Source organism: Choristoneura fumiferana, chromosome 11 (genome assembly GCF_025370935.1).
Source record: "Choristoneura fumiferana chromosome 11, NRCan_CFum_1, whole genome shotgun sequence".
Lineage (NCBI taxonomy): Eukaryota > Metazoa > Arthropoda > Insecta > Lepidoptera > Tortricidae > Choristoneura > Choristoneura fumiferana.
This window is the reverse complement of record NC_133482.1, coordinates 16,257,489-16,270,419: the sequence shown is the minus strand read 5'-3', so window position 1 is coordinate 16,270,419 and position 12,931 is coordinate 16,257,489. Positions and strand designations below refer to the sequence as shown.

Below are 12,931 nucleotides of genomic sequence, written 5' to 3'. Positions count from 1 at the left end.
GCGCACTATACCAGAGGTCAGTGATGGCGCAGGACCTGGTTTTGTCGTGGGCAAGAAATTTTTTACGAAAGCCATACACCACACACATTAGATAACAGATTTAAATGAGTAAAAAAGCGTGAAACTTTATAGAATAGAATAGAAGACATTTATTCACATTCAAAAGAAACACAAATACAAGAAAACATAAAAAAACAATTACAATAAAACAAAAAAACTAAAAAAAAAGAAAAAAAATACAACAATAAAAAAACTCTTTATTGCACACCAATACAGTAAACAGACAAATACAAAAATTAAAATATATGATTTTGTGTAGACGTAGGTCATGTTCTAGGTAAGTCATTTTATGAGTAGGTCATGTTCTAGGTTAGTCATTTTATGAGTAGGTCATGTTCTAGGTTAAACATTTTATAAGTAGGTCATGTTCTAGGTAAGTCATTTTCGGAGTAGGTCATGTTCTAGGTAAGTCATTACGATTTAGTTACAGCTCGTACATGCAAGGTAAGTTGTTTATATAAAATACTGTTAGTAAAGGATGTGTTACGTTTTTCATAATAACTATTTGCGCATTTTCATTTCCCATAACACGAAATATTCAGAACGTATAAAAATAGTATGCATTTCAACAAATTCCCGAATATCTGAAATCGTATTGGTCAATTTGCATATTTTTTGTGAAGAAGAAGAAGAATATATTTATTTACGAAAATGCAGTAGTCAATACAGTTGGAGAAGCGTTTTTGTGAGTGCGTACATTTTAAACAAGCATGCAGATTTACTTATAAACTATTGATTTGTACCATATTGAATAACATTAGATTTATTACGTAGAAAAGTCGATAGCTTTGAGGTGTGAGTTCAAGGTTGATCATTTTCATTTAGACATTGAAAGGGGAAAGAAGGGCGCTGGCAATTAGACACAACACGCTGGCCCGGCGGTTTCCACATTGTGTAGTAGGCAAGTAAAACTTGCCCTCTTTAAAATCATACTGCCAAGTCTTCCTCACGTGGTACAAGTAGTGTTTGGGCTAGCTTATTTTTTTTAATGTAGAATTATTTTGGACTTGGTACCGACGAGGCTTGACTCATAAACTTTTTAAAATTTTGTCAATTTAAGTTTAAAGTCAAAGTCAAAATATCTTTGTTCTTTATGTAGGCTATAACAAGCACTTATCGTTATGAATGTCAAAAATCTACCACCGGTTCGGAAAAGCCTCTGTTGAGAAGAATCCGGCAAGAAACTCAACGAGGTATATATTTTTTTAACTGATTTACAATATTATTAAATGATATCTATGCATAACAAGGTACGGTAGGAACCTACATTTACTATATTATGTCATTGCCGTAACGCACATGTGCCGCATGGACCTTCCAGTGAAACCACCCATAAGGCACATGTGCCTCATCGGACTCTTTACCTGTTAAGACACCCCTCTTCCACTTTCCCATTGTTTCTACAGACATATCGCAGTATTTTAAACGAAAAAGGCCGACTTTAACTACCATTTTGTTTCTTTTAAACCAAAACAAACAACTATACTTTTAAACGACGAAGTTTGTATAACAATAACAGTATTACGTAAGAGCAAAGTAAACCACAACTGAACCACACGCGTCTCTAACGTTTTATTGCAAGCACTTACCTTAGTTACGCCGATATATTGTTGCTCTGTGTTTATGGCTCAACGTATACGATTACGTTATAGTCTAAACGTAAACTTGCGCGTTATTGGTGCCCACGTTCTTACTGCAAGTTTAAATTGCTTTTTAATGGGGATACCTAACTCAGTCGTTGGATGCTTGGTTTGGGATGCAGCGGTATTGTGGTTTTTATTGTGGGTCCATCCCAGCCTATATATGTCCCACTGTTGGGCACAGGGCTCCTCTCAGAACAAGTGGGCTTGGGCCCAGTGCGGATTGGGAACTTCACACGCACCATTGAAGGTTTCCTCACGATGTTTTCCTTCACCGCAAAGCTCGTGGTAAATTTGAAATGTAACTCCGCACATGAATTTCGAAAAACTCAGAGGTGCGAGCCGGGGTTCGAACTCACGACCCTCTGCTTGAGAGGCGATAGGTCAAGTCATTAGGCCACCACGGCTTATAATTGTGGGTGTTTTAGGGAAAACCTTAGTTTTTACTGGTCTGGTGCTTGTGCATAAATAAATAATAAATAAATAAATTCATTTATTTCAGGCAACTTGGCCCATGCAATAAATACCTTACAGACTAACATACATATTTATAATTAAAAATATTGAAAACTAATTTGGTAAATGCAATAGGCTGGCCGTCAGGAGAGGATATAGGTCAAACTATGCTCAATTTTAAATAAAATTAGTATAAATTTGTTACTTGTTGTTGGAATAATGCATTAATTATCTTTTAATTAAATATATTTTTAGCCCTCTTGTTCTGAGTGGTGGCCTGTGCCCAGCAGTGGGACGTTTATAGGCTGGGATGATGATGATGATGAAATATCTTTTTACAAGCTTTTATTTAACTCACCCTGTATGTTTATGTGGGTCAAATCTTGCAAGATAAATTTGACCCACTTCCATTGATCGTGTTAATAAAATTTGGTACGGATATGCAGCTGCTGCAGTTTGGATTGTAATGCAAGTACAGTCAACAAAAAGTACATTGAGCAAAAAAGCTTGTATTCAAAATGCTTTTTTTTTAACAGAAACTTATTTGACATAAAACTGACCAGTGATCAACCCCTATCTTACCTAAAAAAGTAGCTACAGGTGAAGCCAAAAATGTATCTCATTAATTCAGTAACAGTCTTTCACTCTAGCCTTGAAGAGCCCTGGATTATGAAACTACCGTGAGACTCACTCGATTAACTAAACTCGATTTAAGACGTGGGTTATCCGGGTCATTATATTTAATATTAGCCCTGGATTATTTCTATAGTTCGCTGTTTCCATGTATGTGGTAAAATGGACGATGGAAGCTTTTTCATTTCTTAGCAGTTCGTATTAGTAAAGATGAAGCGAACCACTTCGTTCGGGGAGCCTAATTAGTTCGTCAAGAAAACAATATTTTCTTCATAAAATATAAAGTTTATTTCCAATACAAAGAATTATGTGTGTAATGAAAATGTAATACTAAAACGTATACATTAATTAACTTTTGAATTTAGTGCCGCTTTATTTTGCCTCTGTGTTCTTTGGTCTTAATAAATTAAGGACTTACAATTTTACAAAGTAATTATTCTTAGTCTGAGAATGTTAACAATGTATTAAAAAACATACTGAGTATAAAATACCATATACGGGACTTATCACGCTATTTTCACAGAAGTAATATTTACCTCGACGTTTCGGCAACGTTATTAATAAGTGTCGGCGTCGGGATGAATGTTCGGAGGGACAATCGGACGTTGTTAGTGTTGTGTGTCGGTGCGATAGGGTGACTAATAAAAGTGACCAAGTGCGGGTAGTTCGTGATACGAGTGCCGGTACTATTAGTGATCAAGTGCGGGTAGTTCGAAGAACTCGTGCTGCTAGGCAGATTTGACACCTCACACTTCAGTCTACTCGTGACCACGGCAACTGTAACGTTGCCGAAACATCGAGGTAAATATTACTTGTGTAAAAATAGCGTGATAAGTCCCGTATATGGTATTTTGACTATGAGTGAGAATCACGAAAATTTAAAACGTTATATACTGAGTATGATATAAAAGAGTAGAAATCATTTGAAAGAGCCACTTTCTCTTACTGTCGCTTTTTTGACGTTAAATTCTTAAACATGGCAACATTAAGGTGTTTTCGTTCGTTCGCTACTTTTTTATGTCTTACTCTGTCCAATTAATAATAATGGTTGCGGAAAAAGGACTACGACATCTGTATTTCTACTAGGATATAGTTAAAAAATCGGTGAGCTTTATATTTACCGGCAATCAAAGAAATTATAATATTAATTTTGTTGGTTTATAAAATAATTTCTTTAAAAACGGAACATTCACTTAAATTATCCTTAAATAAAATCATAAATACCCGTAATGATTTATTAAAATATATAATGCAGTTTGTGTTTTGCAGAAAAGTACTTATTTAGTGGACAAATAGTTACCTTAACCTTATTCGAAAATAGTTTTTTTTATTCGAAAACTTGATAAAGAATTTAACACCAAGGTATTAAATAATTTATTGAATCAGGCGTTACCTTGCGAAGGTCCATATCAATGAATGGTCGCGGGTGAGCAAAGAAATTCTTTTAGTTCACCAAAGTATTGTTTTGAAATTATCCACGAATGTTTTCACATATTGGTAAGTGTATCGCTTTAAAAGCCTACTACAAGGCACTTGTGTTGCTGTGTGTAAAATATACATTTTCTATCAAAATTTTCCACGAAAATCCTCTTTCACAGTATTGTGTAGTCGATACGGTATTTTTACAACTGGAATTTGTCATATTACGTATATTGTTACGAAAAAAAATCAATGTTCAGCAAAGAAAAAAAAATGTGTTGAAAATTTATTGTACAGTGATCTTTCGAAATCTCTATATGTCGGCGGCCGATCGTTAAATCCGCCAGATCACGAAATTCTTAGGCATATCGTGATATGGCGCCATTTCATGATATGCCTTAAAGTTGTCCAGGCATATCACGATGTGCCTGAGAAACAATACGGCAGATCGATTAGAGCAACGCATTCGTCGATATTCCTAGCTCTATACCGGGTACATCGTGATATGCCAAAAAAAAAAAAAACTGGTTAGTATGAATTATGACCACAACGCACGAGCCGAGCGAGCGAAGCGAGCGTGCCACGACAGCAGCCGGCGAAGTGCCAGAACCGATATTATGGCGGCGTTTCATGATACGCCTAGGAATTTCATGATCTGCCTAAACTAGCCAAATCATGAAATGGCGGCGCTTCATGATATGCCTAGGAATTTCATGATCTGCCTAAACGTCACTAGGCATATCGCTTAGCCTATTCATGAAATGGCGCCATTTTACGATATGCCTAGGAATTTCGTGTAGATGTATATTATACATCTGTCTCTTTCCAAAACGCTTCTCTGTGCGTGCAGTAAGTAGGTATGGATATTTGGTCTAATCTTGAATGTCAAACCTTTGCAACTCTGTTATATGTACAGATAGTGTAACAAAAGTTTTTTCGCTCGATAACACGATTTTATTTATAAAACGAATTTTGTAGTGTGTGTCAAATATTGTATTAGTCAAATATCGTATTTGCCCAAATATAGAAATATTCAGGTTTAATTTGTGTTTTTTAATGGTCTGTATGAAACATCAGCCAAATAAGTTGTCTATCAGTTTTTAAACAAGTTCCTATCAAATGAATATGTCGCTGAAGTCGAACTTCCAAGTTGACAGACACGTCTATTGGCTTTATTGCTTTATGACGTGCAAACGATTATCAACTTTAGGGTGGTAGACCACATATTTGGCTGATGGTACATAAATCCTAAAAAATATTATTCCAATTCTAAATACTACGTGGCACATACAGAACACATATTTTACTAATCAATCTAAAGCTTGTTTTGGAAACAATTGCAACTATTTTAAGTCTACTTAAGAATATCACTAATAAATAATACTGAACCATGCATAACATCATTAATCTAATTCTAGAATTCTTAGATTCCCTAAATATTTATGCACCAATCTAATGCCGCAACTGCGTCTAAAACCATAAAAATGTAAAACATTATGTTTTATTTATTTATTTATCTTTAAGGCCACTTCATTTCTAATGATACTTTTATCGTCAAAACGAATTACTCTGCTAATACAAAGAGTATCTGTTTATGTCTCTGTAGCAGCATAGCACCCATACAGATAAACTGATTCACCCTGGCTTAAAGCTAGCTTAAAAGCTAAGTTTCATCAGAAATCGACTTAGATTTGTAAGTATAAAAATTTGTAGTGAATTTGAGTCTCATCGCGACTTAAGTGTTGATAAAGATATCCCTTGCCGCTTGTCCATAAACCAACGTATATCACGAAAATATATGTCTCTCACAGACGTAGATGTCTTGCATGAATGCAGAGCAGCAAGGTTTACATCGAGAACTGGATTAACAACTTTGTTACGGTCAGGTACAGTATAGACTTTAGATTTGTGCACTCATGTAAAACTATCATTTACATTAAAAGTCTTTGGCTACACTCTAAAAACAAAACATTAACATCATCACAATCATCATTATATATATTTTCATACACAGAATCTTCCTAATAAATATTAAGCTAGTTTAATTGATGTAACATGATCCAGATAGTAGGAATGAATTCAACATTATCAATTCGATTAGTTACATGGTCAAGGAAAACTGTTATTTCTGAACCTGAATTAAGTATATCTATATTATTATCATTATTTCCTCAAAGTGGTTGAAAAGTGCTATAAACCCCTTCGTTATAAACAGGATATATTTCTCAAAAAGTTGTTCCGTCACGAAATTGACAAGAAATCAGTTTTGTCAAGAAATTATCAACACTAAGGTCGAGATCATAAAACATAAACTGCATAAAACATCCAAAATTTCTTGACGTCAGGAAAACGTCACGAAGTCTTGTGAGGAAAAAATCATAATTTTGTAACTACATCGAAACTTTGTATTGGATCCAACAACAAAGATTATCTGACTTTTTATCACCCTTACCACAAGGTTTTGTATACATTTAAACACAATTTTACTTCTTTTTTGTGTTGAAATAGCGCCAGGATTATTATTTTATATTTTTTCGTTTATATATTATTTTAATATAATATAACTTGAAAATGGACAACTTTTTGAGAAACAGTCTAATACCCATATTTTCTGCAGATACGAATATCTCACTTAGGTATGTAATTTATTATTAGGCGTTCTAATATTGCTACGTGCGTAACGCTTAAGTGAATCTGGTAACGTAAATATAGTAGAATAAACGATCAGCGTGTCACAAGCCCTAGAACAAATTGGATAGAGTCTGAACCATTTTCTTCCATTGCATATTTCGTATCATCGATATTCAAATAATTTTGGCTAACAGTCAGTTTTTCAGCTGGTGTTGGGATTCTAAAGGCTCAATGGCTACAACTTCTTCTTTTCCTTTATTGGAGACTATTTAAGATTCTGTTTGTGTTTCCATATCATCCATGCTCTTCGTGAACTCAGTCTCTTGGTGATCTTCACTGTGGCTTTCCAAATCATCTGAAACATAAAATTTCTCTAGCCGTCATCCATATTTTAAAAGTGACAGTGGATGGTCAGTGCTTTCGAGACGTTTTTACGTACTGCGTAAGTGGTTGGTGTGGACGAGACAAGAGATCGAGGTTAGTGAAGTTTGCAACTCTAAGAGTGAAAATAATAACTTTATTGAAGATGTGGGGGTAGTTTTTGCCGCTGTCGATAAGATGTTAAAATGCTGAAGCGAAATTCATGATTGTATTTCTGTTCGAGCTCTACTTAAATTACGGATCTGTTTAAAATATGTACCTCGGCTATTATTACGTGAGTGACTCGTGTATCTTATTCTAAATATGTATGTGAATATCTTACGGCAGACTTAGTTCAAGGTTTAGATTATTTAAGTGCTTCTCATGTTAGTAAATCATACCATGATCGGAATATGCAGTGCAATTTTTCAACGAGCTGTGGTTTCTATTGACAAAGGTGTAGGCATGCAATTTATTAAATTTACTTGTTGACCTTTTATAAAATGAATATTTTTACCATTGTTTGTCGAATTGGATTCCAATTTTGACAGTGAAACCAATGGAAGCTGCACCCAGGTTTGGCCTATCAAATAAGGAATTTATCTCATCACAATTGTCAATTTTTATGTAAATACAAACCTTATATCATCAGACAGAAATATTTGACTTTTATGAAAAGCTAGCTACAGGAATAGAAAATTTTGTACCGTTTAATCTCCGTGTACCAGATCTATCAATTGATAAGTAAATATTGTGTTTAATCATCATCATAAAGACATTATATTCTATAATTGCACTACATATTCTGATTATTCTAAGTATAATAATATAGAGGGGTAGTAAGCCTTTTAACCACACATGTCATAAACATTCTATAATGCGTTCAAAGCCCAAAAATGATGACCGGCTCAAATATGAACTATTTCGTTAAAACAAATTTCTTATCTGAGAAATCGAATTATCAAATCGTGCACGTTACTTGATATCGAAGTTAACATTTAAGGCCGCGTCTAGTCTGTCTGAATAAAAAAAACTCAATTTTTGACGTTTAGTTTGTCTAATGAATTGTATAATTCGGGTGGGATAGGTAAAATCAAAATCAAAATTTGACAAAAACATTATTGTTCTACTTCACTTACCATGGCTCCTGGAATCCAAAGCCAGAACTGTTAGCGGAGCATCATCCAGCACCCCAGACCACCTCGCAGCCAGGACCCTGGACCCCCTATGCCCCCTAACCACGACGGTTGGGACTACGCTAGGGGTTATCGTGGAGCCACCGTACATTGAAACCCCTACGTTTCTGCGTAGGATTGTACTGCAAAATATTAGGATTATTGTAGTTGGAAATCACGAACACGGGTATAATAATTTGCCATTATGCAATAAATAAATGTAATGTTAACTTTAAAGCTGGCTAAAGTCTTATCTAAGTATTCAGATGAGAATTTGGGTTTGATTCCCAACCCTAGATATACTTATTTTATATTTTATTTCTGCTATAATTTACAAAAACAAAATTGTAGGTAAGAGATAAAAAAAAATGAAAAAATATAAACAAAACAAAACGCATAATTTCTTTAAACATAGAATGATAATAACTGTTATTACTTAACGGACAAATTTATCAGTACTTGAAAAGCTTAAAATAAAAACATAATAACGGTAAGCACGATTTGAGGAAACTGAAGCGCCCTTTCATAATGAATTTCACTGTGACCAGTTGGCAGATGTATGGAATGTCAATATGACACCAGTATCACTAATATTTCAGTTCCATTGACTGTCCAAAAATATAACTAAGGGTTTTAGTTATATAGTCTTAGGGGCTGTTTCACCATCCTTTAATTAATTTTATTTGACGGATGAATGTGATGCCGTCTCCGTCTATTCGACCGAAACAAACAGAAACAGAGTCTAACACTACAATTACTAGACAAATTATTTTAATTTTTCACCTTTGTTCAGGGTCCTGGCGCGGATGCTTTTTCTTGCACATAACCACAAGAGCGACACATAATGTCGTCAATATAGTCAGTAGAATTAGACTCAAAGCCGCTCCAACAAGCAACGCCACACTGTTGTCCCCGGCAGTTGACGTCGGGGGAGCTGGCGTCATGGTTTGCAAGGAACCTAGTAGAAACAGAAAGTTTTAATAAATAAATAAATAATAATAAATAACACGGGACAATTCACACCAATTGATCTAGTCCCAAAGTAAGCTTGTGTTATGGGTACTAAGCAAGGGATAAATATAATGATATAGATAGATACATAATAATATTAAACACCCAAGACCCGAGAACAAACATTCGTATTTTCATACAAATATCTGCCCCGACACGGGAATCGAACCCGGGACCTCAAGCTTCGTAGTCAGGTTCTCTAACCACCTAGGCCATCACATCTGGTCGTCTAAAAAAAGCCTAATAAACTCAACTCAGCATAATATGCCTTCTTTAAAAACACTATACATGTGTAACTTTAGTCACTGACGTTTGTACAATCAAAATACAAGTTTGTACAGTCAAATAATTTCTGATAGATTGACATTAATGTACACCGTATGTAGGTACCATCAGCTAAATATGTGGTCTACCACCCTAAAGTAGATAATCGTTAGCATGTCATTAAACAATAGGTAATGCCAATAGACGTGTCTGTCAACTTGAAAGTTCGACTTTAGCGACATATTCATTTGATAGGAATTTGTTTAAAAATTGATAGACCACTTATTTGGCCTATGGCACATATAGCATGATCAAAATTTATATGCCCTGTGCCACAGCAAAATTATACTTCTGGTAGAGTCTGGCTATAAGTGGCTAAAAAGTTGGGAAAAAGCGGCAAATTCACACTTAAAGTACTTAACCAATCGTGATGAACTTTGGTATGGAGCTAGTTTGAGACCCTGAGAAGGGCATGGGATAGTTTTATCTTGGAACATTGTATGATTCCCGCTCGTGCATGATAAACGAATTCTTCGGAGACGAATAAGAACAATGTATCTCTCATTTACACATATTTGTCAATTTACTTTGCTGTACATTGCTGGCAATTATAATTTTGTTAGAAAGGTAACAAAGTCTGAATTTTAGTTTATTAATTAAATTAATGTCATGGTTAAGTTTCAGAAATACGTTATTTTAACCTCCCTTACTTGGCTACCAGTAACACACTGTATGATTTGGTTTACGTTGCAGCTTTCCAGGGTTATTTTTAGGATTGCCAAAATAAAGTTTGCTTTACATTTTTCGTAACAATTATTAGCAAAACTGTGGGATTCAAGATGTTAGTAAAACCGATAAATTTCCCAAGTTTCAGAATTAATAATAATAAGCGAAATTGGAATTTATTATTCAATCAAGATTAATGAAAACTTCTAAATCTTCGAAATTTACTCATTTAATTAAGAAAACTAAATAAATACTTTGATAAAATAACCATAACGGTATTTTAACAGAGCATAAAAATATGCTTTAAATAAGTGCATTGAATGACACCAACCAAATGACCCGAAAAAAATAAACTTGTCGAATTTTTACTAAGCAATTAATTTAATTTTATTGAAAACTGTGAAAACATAAACAATACTTACCAGGCCTGTCCAAGTTATCGTTGTTTCTTATAGACACGCTGTACAACGCTGCTGCTCTAGGGGACCTGCCTCTTGGTGTCTCAGAGTAGACCAGTAATGTATAGCGTCCAGGAGACAAATTGTCGAGAGAGAACTGCGGGGCGTCGTTACTGGCCCGGTACACTGCTTCCGTAGGACCTCGACCTGAGGTGCCCTGAAGTGAATGAAGATTAATACGATACTAGGTTTGATTATGAAAATAAATTAAATGGCACAAGGAAGTTTTAACGCCACACACGGAAACATAGACACACAAATTTAGTAGAATGTCGCATAGAGCATTTTATTATTTCTACATTGCAAACTTTATTTAATGCATAACTTATGATTGTTTTATGCGTGAAACTTAAGAACGACACGATAACACCTACAGCAATGATGTGTTTTTTTCTAAATGCAAGATTATTCCTCCAGCACCATCAAATTTATATATTTACAGCAAATTACAGGACAATCTGATCACTGAAAGTAAATGAAATTCGATTCTTTACATTTTATTACACCCGCCCGCTCACAAACACATGGCCTGTTGAAGCTAAACGTCAGCTTCAAGAAAATCACACTGTTTAGTGTTTAGTCCACTGAGTTAAAGAAAACACGGAAGTCATTGACCGCGCTGCACACAAGAGTGGTTCTACCTGCGTTTCAACCGCCAGTTACCTGTTGCATTTATTGAAGAAATGAGCAACAGCTTTCACATCCAACGAGATGAACGGATAACTTGGTTAAAGCCGCGGGTCACGGTGGTTGCAGGCTGCTTCCAACCGGAGCAACTGGAGGTCTGAAGGCCTGTGTCTAACAGTGGACGTCCTACGGCTGATATAACGACGATGAGCCCTAGCTTACGGCGTGCATTGAGTAGGCAGCAAGGTAGGCGACGCTAGTGCTGGTGGCGCGCTGCTGCGGCGTTATCTACCAACTGCCAACCCTAGAATCGACTCAAAATGAGAGCTATCGCGTATGAATTTGCCGCTAGAGGCGCTAGTATAGCGTGAGGTCTCCGAAATCTCACATCTCATAGTTTTTGGGTGAGCTACGCGGGTTTATTTATAATTAGAATAATTTTGTGAATATTTTGCATTAAGTACCTGAAATTAATTATGGCAATTATGCGTTACGGGGCAATGAATGTCTGTGTTTTGAGACAGTTTTGTCTTTCGGAAACTTTTGTCTCCATTTTTTTCCGAACAAAACGGGACTACGCAACACTGTGGTTGCTCGATATTTTTATGGTACGGTTTTAAGGTGTATTAGATATGATTTTAATCTAAACTTTGTTTTCACGCCCGTAATACCAGATTTTGAAAGCCACACTTAAAACCTCGCGCAACAGTGGCGCCATCTAGAAAGACAAAAACCGATAGCCCTCATTGCACGGCAATGGCCATATTGTTGATCATTTCTTCTACATTTGCAACAAGGTATTGTAGTGGTTGAAACGCCAGTAGAAATATAAAACAAGCACGACACACATCGCCGCGCTCACCTGATCGTTCAGCGTCGCGATCTCATTGTGTTCCACGGGTTCTGTCGGCCGTACCTCCAGGACCTCGAGGAGGAAATGCTGGGGGAGCCCACCGTCGTGACCAGGCTCGCAGCGGAGGAGGGAGTTGTCGAGCTCGCAGTTGATTGGGGGTTCAGGGAGGGCTGGAAATTAGGGATAGTTTTTGGAAAAATGCGATGTGTATGTAGATGATTGATCACAGAGACAATGATGTTTGATGAGCCCCTGACAGTGGTCAATTTTGTATTAACTAATAACAGTCTAAAATTAGTTGATTATTCAAAACAGAGCAGAGGGGAATGTCTTTTTTTGAAGGGCTGATTACAGAAAACATTATAAAATTAATATTATTTACTCTGGTTGATCACAGAAAAATTATCGTAATTTCTTCTAAGTATGACTCTATTTGTTTTAATTTTCGTCACCTTTTAAATGAAGTATTCTGTTTTCATAAAAATAATTTTACAAGATGTTGTAAGTAAATACAAGTTCATTTAACAGAGATAGATAATATATCCAAGAAATAAATAAATGAAGAAACTCGCTTTCTTTACAATTTTAATTCACTTCTTATAACGAAAAACAATTTTT

At 35.5% G+C, this 12,931-nt stretch overlaps 1 protein-coding gene across 1 annotated transcript in view; it reads right to left on the bottom strand.

Moving 5' to 3' along the window:
* Positions 1–2,997: 2,997 nt before the first annotated feature.
* The window catches only part of LOC141432874 (protein turtle homolog A-like), a 183,652-nt gene continuing 173,718 nt past the window's right edge, over positions 2,998–12,931 (bottom strand). Inside the window, 6 exon segments of the mRNA XM_074094684.1 lie at positions 2,998–7,194; positions 7,717–7,782; positions 8,339–8,517; positions 9,158–9,332; positions 10,798–10,990; positions 12,323–12,483. Coding sequence (XP_073950785.1) covers positions 7,109–7,194; positions 7,717–7,782; positions 8,339–8,517; positions 9,158–9,332; positions 10,798–10,990; positions 12,323–12,483 — 860 coding nt within the window. The 3' untranslated portion in view covers positions 2,998–7,108.